The 19,655-nt window shown below is 40.8% G+C and overlaps 1 protein-coding gene across 1 annotated transcript in view; it reads right to left on the reverse strand.

The window, feature by feature from the left end:
- Positions 1-4,645: 4,645 nt before the first annotated feature.
- LOC121897921 (aryl hydrocarbon receptor nuclear translocator-like protein 1) overlaps positions 4,646-19,655 on the reverse strand; it is a 34,875-nt gene continuing 19,865 nt past the window's right edge. The window contains exons 12-20 of the mRNA XM_042412721.1: positions 18,632-18,781; positions 10,901-11,147; positions 9,145-9,251; positions 8,843-8,993; positions 8,676-8,755; positions 8,450-8,558; positions 7,370-7,463; positions 5,548-5,641; positions 4,646-5,459 (exon numbers count right to left, since the gene is read on the reverse strand). Of these exons, the coding sequence (XP_042268655.1) occupies positions 5,302-5,459; positions 5,548-5,641; positions 7,370-7,463; positions 8,450-8,558; positions 8,676-8,755; positions 8,843-8,993; positions 9,145-9,251; positions 10,901-11,147; positions 18,632-18,781 (1,190 nt within the window). The 3' untranslated portion in view covers positions 4,646-5,301. The remainder of the gene's footprint in view (positions 5,460-5,547; positions 5,642-7,369; positions 7,464-8,449; positions 8,559-8,675; positions 8,756-8,842; positions 8,994-9,144; positions 9,252-10,900; positions 11,148-18,631; positions 18,782-19,655) is intronic.

Consider the following 19,655-nt stretch of genomic DNA (forward strand, 5'->3'; position numbering starts at 1 on the left):
GCTGATACATACAATACACTCATCATACTCATATATATTTGCATAAAGTATACTCTTAACATGATAATATTTAAAGATTTGATACATTATTGTCAGGTGGGGAGGGGTATATCAACAAGGGGAAACACTTTATTGTAGTGTGTAGCGTAAAAACATTGAAACAGAAAACCACTAGAACAGATACAGAGGGGACCTCGCCAGCTGCCGCCTGATTGGAGGAGGACGACGATGAGGGGCGGAGCCTGAACTCGGTAGGTGTTTTAATGTGAACAGTCTGGTTTCAGTCCAGCTGTGTGCACTGAGCGGGGATTTATACAGATGTGCGGCACAGGAGCTGTTGTCTCTCTCTGACTCGCACCATTCTGCATCCCCATTGAACAGGATCTAGTTTTAAAGGGGCTGCCCAATGTTCAGCCACAACAGGTTGATATCAAGACAGCTGATAACTTGCTGCCCATATGGAAAGAAAACATGTTTGACTGATATTGGCTTAATTTGTGCCTCTCATGTATCAAAAACACATTCAAGTCTCAGAGCTAAGCGTTCGTTTTTCTGAAAGACAAATCCCTGACGGTTTCCAAATTCCACAGATACTCTAACAACATCAACCATAAAACATGAACAATAATTCTTTCAATTTTATGTTTTATATGTTACTTGTCTGTATTAAAGCCCCAAAAACATGTTTTCTAATCCCACGTATTGTTTTATAACATTAAATAATAATGACTAAATGAGCAACAATTAAATTTAAAGTTGGGGAAAAAAAACATCCTTAGTCGTTAATTAAGAGTTGAACACTCAAGAAGTCAAATATCAGGACTGTGTGGACGTGCTCTGATCACATTAGATTAACAGTATGACGTGACAACAAAAGTAAACAACTCCACAAATGTTGCTAAATCATCAGACATCAGCTTTTCCCCGACTGAGCCCATTTTTCTTGTGTTGAACGAAATGAGCAGAGTTCAGTCGAGCTAGCTGGAATTCAGAAAGTTGCAGTTAGAGGAGGGAGTTACTTTTTTATATATGTATATTTTAATCAAAATGGAGAGAAAAATGATCCAGATGGTTAGATGAGACTGAAGCTTCTAGTTTTCAAGTTTTGTTTAAAAAATATTTTCATTTCTTGGTATTTATCTTTCAGAAAAAAAAGGATATTTAGCTGTGTGACTGTTATGTAATGATAATACATGAGAGGCACAAACTGGGGATATTGTTGCATTTACAATGCAGTGTGTATTTCAAACACATAAACACACATGAAAGTTGACCACTTCCTTTTTTTAAACAATAACTATAAATGATGTTAATCTGAAATACATTTCTGCTATATTTTGGGATGTTTAATAGTGTTTCTTGCTTCCGAAAAGCATTGCTGACCTTTTTCAAGTGCATTTCAGAAATGCAATGTAAATCTCAAATTTTTTTCCCTTCAATTTCAATATTTATTCTTTATTTGGATCCTTATTCTCCTCCACAGAATGATTACTAGTCTTCCTGGGACTCACACAAAAATCATTATTTTGAATATAATTGAGACAACATATAAAAATGTTAAATATATTTCTCAGGTTGTGTTCTTTCCTGGAATACCTCACTTAGAATATATTCAAAAAGTTCCACATCATTTTTTTTTCCATACAGGCAGACAGTGAGCCTCCTCCCGACACGTCCACCTCTAATCATCATCTAATCTCCCAACAAAAGCTCTTTGAGCAGCAGCGAGCTGGCGAGGTGAAGAGGTCATGTAGAGGATATTCATTATCATGGAGGGAAAAAACGGACACTGAAATGAAGAATTCCATTCAGATGCTCGTGGCCGTCCCTCCTGACCCTGTGAACTGTCACAGGACATGATCAGAGAATGTGGATTAGCTCTATCCCCGTTACAAAGTCCTGCTCTGCTGGATTACTGTCGTTTTCCATCTCTAGGGCATTTATCTGTTTCTATACTCGCCCCCGTGTACATTATAGCCCTCTCTGCTAACAAGGTAGTTTGCATTGACAGTTACGTGTAGCCACAGTAAATCTGAATCATCATTAAGTGCTAAACGGACCAAATTCGAGGGTAACTGCAGGATTTTTAAAAAATCCACATAACTGTAAAATCTGTCATTTTTACAGTAGAATTAATCAGAGGTATTTTTTATTTTTTTTACTTCTCCCACTCCAGTCAAACAAGTTAGACAGGGGCCTGTTCCTATTTTTAGGGGGCTAAATTCAAGCCCAGGTACTGACCCAACCCATGTTACAGGTCAGTTTTTAAATATTCTCATCACAAAGGCAAAGAAATACTTTGTGCTGAATCAGAGCACTGATCCAGAGTCAGCTCTCCTGTTGAGGAAATATAGTTTAGTGAGCGAGGACCCAGAACACAGTCCAACTCTAAGTGCTTCATGTGGGTTTTGGGGGAAAAGATGAGCAGGTGGAGACCCTGTGAACCAGACCACCAAGGTTTTCATGTTAGCGGGCCGATGCTAGTTAGCCTGCAGAAAGCAGCATGTAAACGGCAGTGAAGAACAGTTCCTCTTCAAGGAGCACTTGAATTGTCCCGGGTTTTGCAGTCGTACTGCTCTCTTCTGAGACTGGAAAAAATGTTTGGAGAGACATCGAGTGCGCCGTTAACAGCCATGAAGACACACCTGCACACTGAGTTGCTGCTCCCACCGGACTCGACTCAACCTGTTTTTCTCTGTTATCATCTGATTCGCTGTTGTAACAGTCGTCAGAGCGTCGCTCCAGCTGTTCCCTGGAGGACTCGCTGCAGCTAAACTGTGCATGAGAACAAAGCAGCAGAGGGCTTCATGGGTCAATTTCTAGTAACCGAGACGCGACCAGGGACCCTGAGTCGCTCTGTGTCCACGTTCTACTCAGTCTAACTGGGTCGTGGTGCATATAAGAAGAAGAAAATATATTTTTTGAGGGGAAGGGGGGGGGCTGAGCAGTGAGTTGTGGGAAGAACGTTGTGTAGTGCTGTTGTTTTGGAGCACAGCGGCCTGTTCGCTGCTGGAACATCATGCTGCTGCCATGCTGGTGTTCTCTCTCAAGGGCCCGCATTCATCAAACCGCTGCTAAAAAGGCTAATTTTGCACTTAAGTGGACAAGCAAAGTAAAAACAGTTTTAAAACTGGATTTAAAAACGTTCTTAAATTTAAGAGAGCTGGATGGGTTAAGAGTAGATTCTAGATGACTGCAGGACAGAAACAAAGGCACATTTAGTAGTGACTGTCACAGAGATTAATGTGTAATTCAGAACAATACTTCTAGTTCACTATTTGCAGCTGCTGTTATCTTCAACCATACATCTGACTGCATGTTACATTACTTCTTCTACATTCATCACAAGTGAAGACTAAAGCTGATACAGCTATCACTTCCATGCATCATCTTCTTCTTCTTCTCCTGCACTTGTCGTTGTGTTTTCTCTGATGTATTTCATTCTTATTTATATATTTCTATACAATAAATATATTAGATTGTTCATATCATGTGTGAATTGATACTGGAGATATTAAAGATTTCAAACAAATGAAATGAATTAAATCATTTGTATTTTTGCAAATAATGAGAGAAAATGTGTTTTTTTTTAAGAATAAATAATGAGCAAATGTTGAGTAAATTCTGGTGCCTGATTTGCTATTTTTACTCTGAGCAAACATTTGATCAATCATGTGATCACTCTGCTCTGAAAGGTTACTGCTACGCTTCACTGTAAGTCACCTGATGAATTTGTCTTCACTTCTTTGCTCACATGTTTGCTCTTTACTGCATTCTTTAATGTAATCCTTAGAGGTTTGATAAATGCGGGCCCAGGTCCAATTATCCTCTCATCTACTGTGATTGGGTCTGACTTATTTATGCACACTGGGCTTAGGGAGGAAGTTCATGAAGACCTCTACAAAGCAGCAAGACCTTTCTTTACGAGTATTATTTCTGGATAGCTTTACAATGCATCATCATAACTTAATTCTTAGAAGTACTTCATGTTGTTGTAGGCAGGATCAGTTGTGTTTTCAAAACTTGGGAGCAACTTGGAGAAAAAGTTCATGATAATTCATGGAAACAGCAGCTAGGTGGCTTTCCTCTTCTTAAAATGAACTGAAATACACCTGCATGTGGAATTTTTGGGAGTAAGGGACCCTTAAGTATCTTCCGAGCAAATCTCCAGAGGATTACCGTTGTGAGTTTGTTTCCCATGTTGGAGATCACGTGGCTATAATGGCCGTTTCGGGGGGGGGGGGGGGGGGGGGGGGGGGGGGTGGGCAAGCGCGCCACATCCTACTCGCAGAGACTCCTCCACCTCCCTCCCCCCCCTCCCACCCCCCCGTCAGAGTCACAAACCACTGAACGTTTCAGGAGTCCTGCGTTGGTTCTGGGTTGGCTGTTGACGTGGCGTGACAGGGCCCAGAGCCATTGTTAGACAGAGTTCAGTCGATCAGCAGAGACGCTAGCACCGCAATCCTGATTCCATTTGCTGGACTGTTTTTAGCATAATGGTCTCTCACCGTGGCAATGTAAGGGTACGTCTCGTCTTCAGGCGACTAACATTGCAAAAAATAACCATCTTAATACGTCATTTCAACTTTTTTCTTCTTTTAAAAAAAAAAAATAAAGGTAGAGTCAGTGATTCTGGAGAAAGATTGTTCAATACTCTTTTTGTTAAATTCAGTGAATATCTCCTCACAGTCCGCTAGCTGTCTGTTCTGTGTGTGTGTATGCTGTTCATTCACAGCCCCTGGCTCTGTAGATGGGAAACTAACTATTCCAGCCAATCAGCAGGGGGCATTCGTGCTCATACACAGGACAGGAGGAAGTCATCAGAGCAGCTGACAGTCATGACAGTCTGGAGAACTGGAGAGAGAGTGAGGCTGTGGCCAATTCACATGGGAAGTGTTTTCTCTAAGAACAGATACGCTTCCGTTTTATTAAATCTATCAATCCACACTGAATCCCAGACAGTCTCACAGAGCCCCCCTGTGTTTTTTTTAAGCTCTGAGTCTGTTTATGTCGCGTTTAGTGAAGTGTGAAGGCAGTTTGTTGACTGACTCTACCTTTAAAAACCTTCATGAAACAGAACTCATGACTATCTTCTCTTGTTTGTAGTACTTTAAGACTCTGAACTTGAGGAAAGATTTGTTAAGATGGGTATTTTTTGCAATGTAGTTGTCTACAGAGTGCAGGAAACTGGCAGCTAGAATTCATCCTGACTGAACTCTCTCCATCAGTGCCTCTGGAGGGAGTCTCTCTCTCTCTTTCTCTCTATCTCTCTCTCTCTCTGCTTCTTCCCTTCCAGCTTCCTCACAAAGGCCAGGGCAGGTCGCTGAAGTCGACTGGGCCACCCAGGCCAGCGTCCGCCTCCAGCAGGGACATGATAACCGCCATGGCTGCCTCGTCGTTGCTGGGGCTGCTGGAACCGGGCTCTTCCATGATGTCTATACTCAGGTGGGAGTTGTCGCCTGGACGAGAGGAGAAGAGGGAGATTTAGGCAAAAGTCACAGAGAAAACAGCCAAAATAAAGCTAGTCAGAAAGAGTGTTTGACTCACTCATGATGGACTGGTTGGAGTAGGGGTAGCCTACAGAATCAGGTCCAGGAATGATCCCTGTGCTCGGCAGCTCGGGTGTCCCTCCGTTCTGAATCTGAAGAGACGTGACACACACACATATATACACGGATCAGTTTACTGTGAGGACTGATCGGTTTCAGTCTGAGCTGAAAATGTTCCCGTTCGCTCCTCAAATTTCTTTATTTGTCAACAAAGAGCAGACACCGAAGGCTCATGGGAAAGAAGTGTTGCTGTCAGGCGTGAAGGAACCACATAACTAATCCTTATGTCTTTTATTTAAAATGATACTTTCAATGATTTAAGACTTTATTAATAGGACATAAAACAATAAATTAAAAGAAATACCACAGATCATATATATGATTTGTGCAAATATATACACATGTAAAAATAGTCCAGTAGTGCAACTCTAAAAGCCTGAACTCATGACATACTGAAACAGGTGTATGTACTATGCAGAATATAAATATAGGAATGAATATGAGTAGTAATAATAAATCCAATAAACATAAATGTAAATATATAACAGTGACATGTATATACTGTATATGTGCCATATATAATGTAATAAGAATCTATTACTAGATAATACACATAATATAGATGATAGACACACGTTGGCTGGCTTATGGGACTGTTAGTAGAGTGTAGTAAACATACAAACAGGTGACAAATTAAAGGAAAAATCTGAATAAATGAGTGGAGAAACATAACCATGCTTTGTGACATGTATAAGAATATTGAGCAGGCCCAGATGATTCTGATTTTGTATCAAGATGGCAAGAGGAAAATATCTAGGTGACTTTGAAAGAGGGTTCATTGTTGGGGAACGAATGGCAGGAGCTTCGGTCACAAAGACTGTTAAACTGGCTGCTGTTTCAAGAAGAACATTGACTCAAGTAACATCTGCACTGCAGTGACATCAATAAACACCTACGGGAGATTTTGGACCGAGGTGTTAGACAGCATTCTACACCACCTTCATCAAAACACCAAATGAGGGAATATCTTCTGGGAGACTTGTGTTCATCCCTCCAGTATAGTTTCATAGACTTGTAGAATCAAGGCTGACGTACATTGTTCTGTCAGCATGTGGTGGTCCAACACCTTACTGACACACTTAATGATGGTTTGAGAGCACTGTATAGTGCATACATTTCACACGCACTACAAGGTAAATAGGGAGTGATTATGAACAAAGCCTCAGTGTTAGAAGGCGTTTAACGTATGCACTGTGTCTTCACAGGAAGCATTTCAGCTGCTTTTTCACTCGTCCATTTCACGCCTATGTGACAGAGCGGAAACACACTTTGTTTTTTGTTTTCAACTGTCTACACAAGTTGCATAACGGTTCACATTTCACTTGTTGCTTACTCATATAATCACAGACTGCAGTGTATTATTTTTAGGCTTTATGTCTATTTTCTTTGGTTTTACATGCACAACTACAGTGATTGAGTGTTAGTCTCTGAGCGCTGCCAAAACACAAGTGACTTATACTCAGTACTGTGCCTGAACACATCCTGTGTGGACACAGATGGAGGACTGAGGCTACCGGTCTGCATCAACACTGATCATCACTTTCACCAGTTAAAATGACAACCTGATACTAATAGTAAAGTACTATATTAGTTGAATGAATAATGAAACTTGGCTGTTTGGTTATTTTGCTTTCTGCAAGCTGAAAAGTTTCAGATTCAATAAGTGGTTTTGACACTGGAGATGGATTTGGTAAAATGCTATCAAACCTCAGACATGAACTGTGTGTGGTGTGTGGTGTGTGTGTGTGTGTGTGTGTTACCTTCTTGCCCCCTGGGGAGCAGGTGTCAGGTGGAGGGGTGCTGGTGATGTTCAGAGGGCTGGAACCACAGCTGGAGGGGGAAGAACCTCGGATCCTGATAAAGACAAACAGACAGATGGCTGCAGTGCTTCTGAAACGTGCTTCACATCTTCACATCTTACGGATTTCGTTTCCTTTTCATCAACGTGAACTAAAAACCTGCACTGAATCACAATTTTTCAATTCAAACTTGAAGAAGCTCTACAAATATCCAGATCTTAAGACATGTGACCTACATGCAACTTATTTTTAAGACTTGTACTGGAATGCGTCAGTGTTGCCATGACGATCCGGAGATATTCCACTGTTCTATTTTACAAGAACTTCTGGTCCTTCTATAGACCAAATAACTGTGACGTCACACTAACAACAACAGTCACTGCTGGGTAGACTGACTGATTTGAATTGCAGAGATGTGTGAAATCAGCAAACTTGTTTATTTCTGTTGTCATTTTCAGCCTCAACTGTAACGTTTAAAGACATATAGTAAAACACGGTGGTTCAACCTATCTGATGTTTCTGCTCTGCTCATTTTAAGTTCTGTGTTACTTTGCTATGTCTTTGTTTTGTTTTGTGGGGATCAGCTGTAAAACCTGGAGCAGATTCTTGAGTTGTCTTTCTTTTATGTTTGTGAAACTGGATTGAACTGAACTGGTTTGGGGTTGTGCGGAAAACAAAACAGACTCTTTACCGAGTGGACTGAACCCTGAGACTGTGGGACAAGCTGTGATTGGTTCACTTGTCTCATGTTTTTTTCCAAATCGTCACACTGAAGCTGAAACTGCTGACACCTGTCATTCTGTAAAAATCAATACATGTCTCTTTAATTATTCAGCTGATAACAGAGCGGTGGTTGTAACGCAGTGAAGTCCTGCACGCTATATCAGGCTTTTCTTGTCAGACAAGCATGTACAGCTGAGCTCTGATACCATAATCATGCCTTAACATGTTTCTATGTCACTTCTATCACCATCATCTACACCTAAAACGAGGCCACAGGGATTTTCCAGTAAAGGTTTTGAAGATTTCATCTGCTCTCACCTCTGGATCTCCATCACTTCCTCTGCAATCATGCGCCCGATTTTGCCGGCTCCCGCTCTCGTGCCGCCGGGGATGCCAGGCACCGTCTGCAGCGCCCGCCGTCCTCCACCTATTGATCGACAGCAATCAGGAAAAGAGGAATTTAATCCTTGTGATGAATAAATAATTCACAGTGGGGGGATGACTGACAGTGGTTGTAGGTTTGAAGTTTTAAGTAGTGTTTTACCCTCTGAGGTGAGAACACTGTCCATACTCTGTGGTGAGGCGGCAGATTGAGGGTAGTCTGATCCCTCCATCATGGGACACCTGGAGACATGAACACACATGTGGAAATGTTCTCGTACTTCGCAGCCAAGTGTTTCTGTCGTCCTGTGTTTGTTTCTTGGTACTTACGAGACGACAGTGTTGGTGGAGACGATGTACTCCACCTCCTTGGTCCAGGGGTTCATGAAGCTGAACCATCGGCTCCTCAGCGTGATGAAGGAGCCGTCTTTGATCTTGAATTTGTAACAGTTGGTGGTGATCTTCTCTCTCATCTGCAGCACTGCGGGCAGAGCGGTTAAATGGGGTAAATACGTTATAAGCACACACAAAGCGTAGAGGCCTGACTCATTTATTACTGGCTTCATTCAATCGCCTCTCCATTAAGCTATCTTTTACTCCATTAAGTTATTTTTCAGTCCCTCAGCAGATACCTTGTCTGTGGCACTCTGCCAGGTGGCCGATGTCGTCCTGGTGGAAATACTCATAGAAGGAGGTTCCCAGCAGCTCCTGGGGCAGGTAGGCTAGGATGGCTGTGGCTCTGGAGGCAGAAAGCAAAGAGGTTTTCATTATGCTGATCTGAAGCAAAAACAACTTCTGTCATTCTGTTCTTTCTTCTTTTTTGACCAGTATTAAAACTAGAGCTAGATTGTCCAATATTGGGATGTGTTGACTTCAAAAGGTATACTATGTAGGACTTTCCTAAAAAAACAATGTATTGACTCATACAAAAATAATCCCTCTTAATCATCACTGATGACCCACTAGAAGTGTGTGGTGGTGTATTTATCTACAGAGACTCTGCTCTCTGCTGGTATTTTCTTATTTTTCTATTATTTTGCTGTGTTTGGGATGTTTCTTGGCGTCATCCTTTGGGCGGTGAGTGTGTAGCCCCCCGCTAATAACAGCGTACAGGGTGTGAGGTCAGTAGTGTAGCGACCAGGTTATATCGTTGTGTTTTTCAAATAGTTGCAGATGCATTTTCTGTCAATTAATCTATTAATTGTTTCAGCTCTAGCACCTTTAACCTCCCTTTCAATACTTTTCCATCCAAGCAAACAGCAGCATCAGTTTAACAGGCTTTATGTCTACATTATGTCTACATTATGTCTGTGTAGGCTACACTACACATTGGCTGGCCCTACTGGCTTGATAGGCAGTTTTATCTGAATGTCCGGTCAATAGTCCAACCACCATCCTTGTTTATCTAGTTCCACTAGCCTTGTAAATAGCCACTAATTAGCAACCCTGCTGTTATGAGAAACTGTTCCATGCATGAATCATGTGCTTTGACCCGTCATACCAAAGAAAAAAAGAATACTCAATGCTAACAAATACATCTATATTTGTAGATTTTAGATTGTAGATTCATAAAATCAGTTTGTGTAAAGATTAATTTGGGTTTGTATCAAAAAGACCTGTTGAGACAATGTTTCTCCAATCAAGTATGCAAAATAATTTCTCTTTATGAGGACATTGTCATTTAGACATCTTTGAATTTTTCTCTTTACTCTGATCTTAAGATCTGCGTGTAAAAAAGCTGCTCTATTGCTTGATTTTATAAAAAGATTCTCTTATTTGCATTTTGCACTGAAGCCTTTAAGAATATTTTTAACAAGAGTGAAACCTGAAAGCAGAAGGAATACCTGTTAATAAGGACAGTCACACAATTTGTATACTCACAGTATGTTTTCATTCCATCAAGAGGAAGGGGCAGATGATGGATCAACTAGTTTCTGTTCGTGACTTTTGCCTGAATGTGTCAGTGGTGATTTTTTATTAATATTTCAAGACATGCTCACTGGACTTTTTTGAGAGTTTTAGATTTGAGTCAAATGTGTCTCAAACGTGTCAGAGACAAGAAGCAGTAGTGGTTTTCAATGTCAATGAATGTACTCAATGTACTCATAAATAAAGCCAGATCCACTTGTGGCAACTCTATTCATGCACTTTCAAAAGATCACTATGGAACATTTTGGACATTTTTGAACAACCTTACACACTACAGATTTCACTATGACAACAGAGGTAAATCAAGGTTTTTGTGGTTTACAACATCTGCTTAGTGCCCGGCACATGTTGAAATGTATATGCCTGTCAGATAAATCAAGGTGGATAAGGTCAAACGAAGTACAGAAGAAGATCGTTCTGATCTAGGATAAACCCTTGCTGAATGCTTCTGTGTCTCACCTCTGGTCGACGAAGACGAATTTGCCGTCAATGGCGTGCCGGGAGACGTACTCTGTGGGCTTCACCCTGATGTCTGCCATGCTGGGCTGGGGGACGATGTGCGGGTGCAGCCGGCCGATGGCCACCAGGCAGCTCAGGTTGCAGCCCTCGTTGTCAGGCTCGTTGTCCTCATCGAGACCCATCTTGGTGGGCGGCCAGCTCTTCAGGTAGCCTGTACTGTGGATGGTGCAGAAGCTCTTACGATCCGCTGTAATGAGAGGGCAAGAGGTAGAGAGAGAGAGAGAGAGAGAGAGAGAGTGTGAGTTTGTTAGAGGTTATAAATGGAAATAAACAAGGACCATCTTAGTGGGACGCCATCCCGTGCTGTGAGGATGATGGGAGATACTTACAGTTCAATGAACTGAATCTGACAGAGGTTATAGGTAGACATTAGATTACAAAACCAGCTCTGATTAATTTATCACATACTGTTGCAAAACCTGATTAAGAGGCCACAATTAAGAGTTGTAAAGCTGTCTGGAGATTAATTTAATTTTACAGTCAATAAAATCCCAACTGAACCCAACCAAGGAAGTTATAAAACTATAAATAAATAACTATAAATGAAGGACAGATGTGATAAAAACATTATTTGAAAACTGGGACTGTAATTTCATTTTCATGAAATGTATGTGAACAGTGTATGTAATATAAAATGAAATGAAAAACACTAACATACTGGCCCATTCAGATCCTCTGGTCAAAATACATAATATATGTAATTGACTTTATATTTGTGTGCTTGCTATATTTTCCAAAACTGATTTGACATATTTCTGTATGTAAAGAAATACTACAGTCTCATTTAACTGCCTCATTGTTTTAGACATTAATACTATTCAAGACCTTAAATATACACCATTTGATGCTAAAAGATATTTTAAAGCTGCACTAATTAATATTCTATATAAACAACGGAAAGTTAGTCGTCATGGTGACAAACCCACAGAGAATCCTCACCCGACTCTGCAGTTCTACTGAGCTTTCTGGAGCATTTTAGCTTCTTTCAGCTCATTGTTTTGGTTTTATGCCCAGCAACTTTGCTGTTTTGGTTCAGTCTCATTCATTCTCATTCTCATTAGCGCTGTTTCCAGCAACTGCGGTTTTCAGTGAAAAAGCTTTGATAAACCCACTGTACGCATCCTGCCCAGCAGACAAAGCTAGTGACTAGATGGTGAACATAGTGGGGCATTTAGCAGCTAAAGAGAAGGTTTTTAAAGTTAGTGGAAACCAAAACAGAGCTATAAGGAGAGTAAATATTGGACCTAAAATTGGTCAGATCAACAGAAACACAACTGAATGAACTCTAGCGTTGCTCTGTTTGTTGGATGTGTAAGGTTAAAGGTAAGTTTGCAAAAACAACTTTTTGTAATATGTCAGTATTGTGTTTACAGCTTGTTGTGATGCCCCCAAGTAGCCAAAAGAAGAAGAGAAAAATGTATACAGCTTTAAGGATTTCTGAATATCCCATAAAATAGCTGTCATGAATGCCCTACGAAACTGAAACATACCTTTAAATTAAACTCTCACAATTAGGTTTATTTGCTTATCGAGACTAAGATATTCTAAGCAAATATAAGAAGAGCAGCCAATGAGGAGTGTAGCTACCACACAACATGACTGAACTCTATTGTGAAACACAAAGCATAACATCAGAGGGTGAATAAAGTTTGTCGGTATAAAATATTCAGCTAAACACTAAAAAATTCAACATGAATGGTGATGCAGCCAATCTGGGTTGCGTGACTGTGCTTGAATGGCCTGCAAATGTTCCTCTGAGTATAAAGACGCTCCGTTTACACTCCAGTTCCCCCCATCAGCAACTAAGCAGCAGGACAATATGCAGCCAGCCATATGTTTCATCTGCTCTCAGGCCACTGCAGCACTGATGACGTCATGAGCTGGACAGAAAGCGGAAGTGCTCTAGGAAAGGCTTCTTCAAGTGTGACAAGATAAGTGTTTGTTTTGGTAAATGCGGGTTCCGGTGTCTAACACACAATGAATTCATGTTGATTTGAATAATCTGAGATCTTGTTGTGCAGCTCAACTTACACTTCGGTAGTGTATAAACTGACTCCAAAAGTTATAAAACATATATATAATAGTATTATAAAACACTACAATGATGCAGAACAGGAAAGCCATTTGACATTATGTCTGTTTCCTGTTCTTTAATTAATTCAGAACTCCCTGTCTGTCACAATTTGCCAGGACAGTGAGTAAACGCATTAAGAGCGACTAAAACCCTGTTTGTGTTCCATCTAGAACTTAAATTTTTAATCTTCCTGCACATTGTCCCAACCACAAATCATTACTGCTGAAATCCTTATGTGCAAAGTTTACTCAGGGTGCTTTCACACCAGACCTTGGTGGTTTGGTTCAATCAAACACTGATGCAAACTAAATCTGGAACTGGGGATGTCAGTTTCAATTAATTTTGCTTTCGATAGACCGACACCCATTAACCAGTGACTAACTGGTTCATTTTTAAGAAGCGTTGTGATATGGCTTTCGTTTGTGAGAGCTGTCCAGCAGTCGGCGGTGAGAGCTAGCTTCTCTGCCCTGGTTAGCTTGACTTTTAGCTCATCCTTCTTTTCCTCAAAGTGTTTTCAATGCGTTTAGTCAAAGTAGATTACAATGGCATAACGTACTCGGTACAGCATAGTGCTAGTACCAAATTGGCCTGCATATAAGCCGACCCTGATTATAAGACGACCCCTCACCCCCCTTTTCTAACAACTGTTTCTGGAAAAATAACGTTACTTTTTGAATATAACTTACATCATAGTACAGTCACATATTCACACACTCTGATACCAGGGTCTTTGAAGCAGTCAAAAATTATTTTCTCTGGCAGTTAGCATTTATAAGACTGGCTGTTCGTCTTTTTGAACTGCTTATCATCTGTGATAGAGGTATTTGGCAGCTTGACATATTCCCTTTCTGCAGTAGAGACGCCTTTGGACTCGTTTTCACTCGTCATCAATTCATTTCATCTGTGCCAGAAAAATACGTTACATGAACCTTCAGAAACTGCAGGTTAAACTGGACTAACAAAACACTTATGGCTGACTGACTCCAACACACTCTCTATAAACAGACTTTAAGATACTCACTAGCCTAGCAACATCAATGCTACAAACAACCCATAAGGCAACACTCTGTGTAGGAGTCGGTTTTACACCAGTACTTCATCCACTCAAAAAGAAGATCTGATGTCATGAACAAGAAATTGTCTAGCCGTTAGTGGAGTGTTATGCAGTTAATCATTGACATCCCTACCTGGAACCTTTAAATGTTTGTTTCTCAAATGATTAAATGATTATCAGTCAGAATAGTCGCAAATTCATTTTCTGTTGATCAGCTTATCGATTAACTTTTCTTAACACTGTTCTGAGTTTTACTAAAATCTTACCCCTACCTTTTAATATCCCAGCCTTGTCTTAGCACAATTTCTGTGGTAAGAAGTGCAACTGAGTCAAAACATCTAAAAGCATTCAACTTAACAGATTAACAGCAGGGTATGTCGAGCAGCTCCCCGTTTCTACAACATGCATTTTTATGTCTTTAATGGACCTGTTTGGTTGGATAAATACATGCACTGAAGGAGGCCAACTTCCACGGCTGTGTAATGGAGATGCTCTCATGCTCACTGAGGTGTGATTCCTGGTTTTAACAAGGATGTGGCCTTAAAAATAGAAAATAAGGGATACCAGGACAACAGGACTTTTGCTTTCTTTTGCTTTCATAAGAGGGCAGCTGAGGGCATGAAAAAAAACTGTGTCTTAAGTATGTGAGGTGAAGGACTGAAGGAAGCGAAGAGCCCTTAACTGGGTCTACTAGAGGAAAGAGAGAGAGAGAGAGAGTTCCCATTGAGAGTAGCTGCATCAAAAAATGAGCTCCTCATAATACTTCAACTTTTGATGAAGGAACTGCAACAAAATACAGAAATAATTTGATAAATAGGTGTCTAAAGGTACATAGAAGATACTGGTAAAATGACATCTCTAAACCTCAAGAAGGGAACCAAAGAGGGAATTGGCCCCGGTGGCAGAGTGACCATCTGTCAGGATGAGAGTCTGGTCACTGTGAACCCTATGTTGACCCCAACTTGTCATAAAACCAAAGGAACGTTGCTGCTCCAGGGAAACCAGACCAGTCTCAACTTTTTTTAGAGGATGTTTCACCAGATGAAAACAGAAGTGGACAGGAAAAGATCTAACACAGCAATAGACCCAGAAGATACCACCGACCCAGCAGAAACAGAGGAGTCAGAACAAGAGGAGGAGAAAGAACCACCAGAGAAGAAAGACCCTGACTGCTTCGGAGAGCTGATACTGACCAGGCTCACAGAACTCAACAACATCTAGCAACTGAGAGAAGAGCTCCAGCAGATGAAAGAAGACTGTCAAAAGAGAAATGATGACCTCAGACAGACCACCTACGCCCTCCAGAAGGAGAACAGGAGAACACCAGTCTGCGGGCCCGGGTGCGCCCCTGCACTCCTCTCTGCCATCCCTCAGCCCATATCGCTCACAGACACAGCTCTCTACCCCGTCCCTGCCCCTGACCCCTCAGCCTTGGCTAGAGATGGCCCCAAACCCTTTCCCACAGCCACTCTCCCAGACACAGACCTGCTCCCAGCTGGCCAGGCTGACCTCTCCTCTACACCTTCACTCACTGTACCAGCCAAGCCAGAGCCACAATTGGTGCTACTGATGGGGTCCAATGGGAGGTATGTGGAGCCCAGACGCCTCTTCCCTGGCCAACATGTTGTGTCCAAGCACCACAGGAACACTTGGACATGCGTTAGAGCTGCTACAATGAGACTCCCTTGGCTGTCCCCAGATCATCATTATCCACACAGGCACAAACAACTTGCTCTCCTTGTGCTGAGACACAGCCCAGGCAGTCACTAAGGTGGCAGAGAGAGCCTGCAGAGTGTTTCCAGAGTCACAGTTGGTGATCTACACCCTCCTGCTCCGCACTGACACCCCACCTCATGTCATACATCACATTAACATGGAGATCACTCAGAACTGCTCCACCCTCCCCAACATTCACCTGGTACACCACACCACCATCAGCACCTGGCACTTGTATGACGGGCTACACCTCGACAGAGATGGAGTCAAAGTGTTCGCCAAAATATTCAAGGATGTCGCCCTCGGAAGAAGCCCCAACTCTACCTCCACAGCAGGCTGCTACAGGACCTCCAGACACCCAAGAAACACACCATCACAGCCCAGCCATTGTCACCCTGCTCCACCTTGCTGCCCCCACCCACAGCCTCCAGCCCCCCCTCCCTCAACAGGAGATGACCTATGCTACTGCTTCTAAAGGTCACCTGTATGAGTTTAGTTAAAATAAGCTGTTGGAATATGAAAGGTCTTTACTCCTCTGTCTTTGGTCTGAAGAGTAAAACTTCTGATTTTGTGAGTAGTATAAATAATAAGTTAACATCCCCCCATCTGAGTCCCCTTACTTGTCTGAAGACATATTGCCCTGCTCTGAGTCAGAGATATGTCATTACCAGGGGCAGGGAAATATAATAATCTGTGGTGATTTTAATGCCCGCACTGGTACACAATTCTGAAGCCACCATTATTCAAGGAGACAGTTTTATCACCCAGCAAGCTCCTACTAATCACCTACATCTGTCTCCTAGAAACAACTTTGACACTGTGATCAACAGGGATGGGAGGGAGCTAAACTCTGCAGAAGCCTCATTCTCTACATTGTCAACAGTCGGGTAAGAGGGGACTCTATTGGGAAGGTTCACTTATTGTTCAACTCTTGGCAACACCGCTATAGATTATATAATCACAGACATGGACCCCTTCTCTTTCGTTGCATTCACAGTCAAGCCCCAAACCCCTTTATCAGACCCCAACCAAATCACCCTCTTCCTCAAACACAACAATATCACACACACAAAAACTAGCAAGCTGTTCAACATACCCAGGACATATAGATGGGCCCCAGACAGCACTGAGCAATACCAAGAGACAAGCAATAGTGAAGAGTTTAAATTATTACTAGAAGAGTTTATAGAATAGCCCTACCCTCCCACTGCTGAAGGCATATGTGAAGCTCTCCAAAATACAAATTATATCTTCAAGAGGACAGCAAAAAACAAAAAAGAACCACTGGTTTGACAAAGAGTGTCAAAATCTAAAAAATCAAGTTAGAAAATTATCTAACCTGAAACACAAAGACCTTAGAAACAATCATATAGCCTTCAGTATTGTGAAACACTTACGACATAAAAGAAATACAATTAGAACCATAAAGAAAAACCATACTCAGAAACAATTATGCCTACTTGAAGAGAATATAGAATCTAAGTCCTTCTGGGCTTTCCTCAGTCTGAGTCTTATTTGGGGCAGATCTATAAGGAACTGACTTAGAAACCAAACAAATACTTGAAAAACTACAAAATATGGAATTGATAATCAAAGACAACCAAAACCCCCTAGATTTCCCCATTACTATGAACGATCTGAAAACAAAACTGAATACCCTAAAAAGCAAAAAAGCATGCAAGCCTGATGGAATACTAAATGACATGCTGAAATACAGCATAAAAAAATACAATTGGCTATTCTAAAATTATTCAATCCAATTCTGAGTGTGAAAAAATTGTGCAAAAAACATTCTTAGAGTTCACAGACACATAGCCAATAATGCATGCAGGGCAGAACTTGACCAATACCCTTTAATAATTAAAATTCAAAAGCGAGCCATCCAATTTTATAAAGACCTCAAATCTAGCGACCCTCACTCTTACCAGTACAAAGCCCTTCAGTGCCAAGAGTTAAACAAAGATAAGAGTCTCCTCTGCCAGCTGGTCCTGAAGCTCTGCCCACACACACACACCAGGGCACCAAACAATCTGACCCAACCAAATCATCTCAAAATTATATCAAATATTGGAACGAAACCACCAAATCACAAAGTTCATTAGAATTGTATTTGACCCTAAACAGAGAGTATATAGTAGCAGAGTACATGACCACTATGATAGAAAACTAAGGAAAATGTTGACAATGTACAGACTGAGTGGATACAGCCTGGGCATAGAAACATGCCATCACAGGCAGAACAGACTACCCAGGGAGGCCAGGCTGTGTTCACTTTGTCATAAAAGATAGGCTGAGATAGAATCTCACTTCCTACTACACTGTGAGAATTATAAAGATTTGAGAGAGGTTTTCTTTGAAAAATAAATAATATGTTTCCTGAGTTTATCCATCTCCCAGATCCTCAGAAACTGCCCCATCTATGTGGGGAGAAAAGTCAGTGTACAGTATTAGCTGTTGTTGTCATACACTAAGAGAAACAAGCTCTGTAGTAAAATGTTTCTCAGTGATGACATCTGTAAAAGTATAAAAGCTACCATGTTATTCTGTCTACTAGACTCATTCCCTCCATACATTAAGGATAACTTTTCTGTCCTGTATGGTCCTGAGTTGAACGCCTTTGATATTTACAAATTTTATATTCATGGCTAATCATCTGCTAATGTTAATAATTTTCTGTACCGCTTTGGCAATATAGGTTTCTAATCTATCATGCCAATAAAGCTTATTTAAATTTGAATTTGACTCAAAGATGAAAAATAATGGGGAGATGCTTTGAGCAGCAGAGAAGTGCAGTATTTGAGCTTGTTTTGAGAGAGCAGTACTGTACCTTTTTTCTTAGAGCAGGTGGAGGGGAAGTCTTTATCCTCTACTTTGACTGAAGGCCTGTTACACTTCATCCTACAGAAAAACGACCGTCTGGCTCCAGAACAGAGTCTAGATGGACCAGGGGTGATGTCTGTCTTCACTGGAAGACCAGCTGCAAAATACAAACAGGCAAACAGTTAACATAGCAACAGGTTTAAAGTGTAATTCCATCCTCAATGTAATTGTTTTTCTTAATGTCCAGTACAGAAGCTTTCCAGACATTCTTTTGAATGTCTGCAAAAAAGTCAAAGAAACCAGATGTTAGACACTATATGCCATGAAGACAATATTTTCCATTATTTGTATTCACAGGTCCTGTGTCAGGAATGCTCTTGTTTGCTGTAGCTTTATTTACTTGTTTTAAGTATTTCAGCCATATTTCCATATCTTAAAAATTCATTCAACCTAATTACTAAATTAAAGCTCATACATCTCATAGGAATGTCAAACTCTGGCATCTTTTGCAACACACATGGTTTCCTGGAATATAACTGTTTTGTAACAAAATATGCTGCACTCTCTCTCCCATATATAGAAGATTTAAAATGCCTGCATTAAAAAAAAAAAATCAAACAAAGCAATGAAGTGAAATACAATACACATTTTTATATGCATTTCCTTTTCATATTTGTATTCAATGAAAAACATGTTAAAAGGACATTTATTTCGCTTTTTCTCTTTAATAATTGAATGAATTGTTTTTTTATGACATGACTTTCCATGCCAAATTAAAATCAAAGCACAACAAAGAAACTAAAGTAAAGAGGTGTCTTGCATGTAAATGATGTCCAGCACAAGGCAACATAGACGTGTCAATAAATGCAAAACACTTTCACATTAAACAGTTTCCTGTGCGTGAGCCATTTATTTTCATTTAGCCATTTAAAATCTTCCATACAACATACTGCTGTACGTGTGCATTGATTATGATTTAGATGATAACGTTCGACTAAACTAATGTGCACAAATGTGGTGTGTATGTAATA

The sequence above is a fragment of the Thunnus maccoyii genome, chromosome 5 (genome assembly GCF_910596095.1).
Source record: "Thunnus maccoyii chromosome 5, fThuMac1.1, whole genome shotgun sequence".
In the NCBI taxonomy this organism is placed as follows: domain Eukaryota; kingdom Metazoa; phylum Chordata; class Actinopteri; order Scombriformes; family Scombridae; genus Thunnus; species Thunnus maccoyii.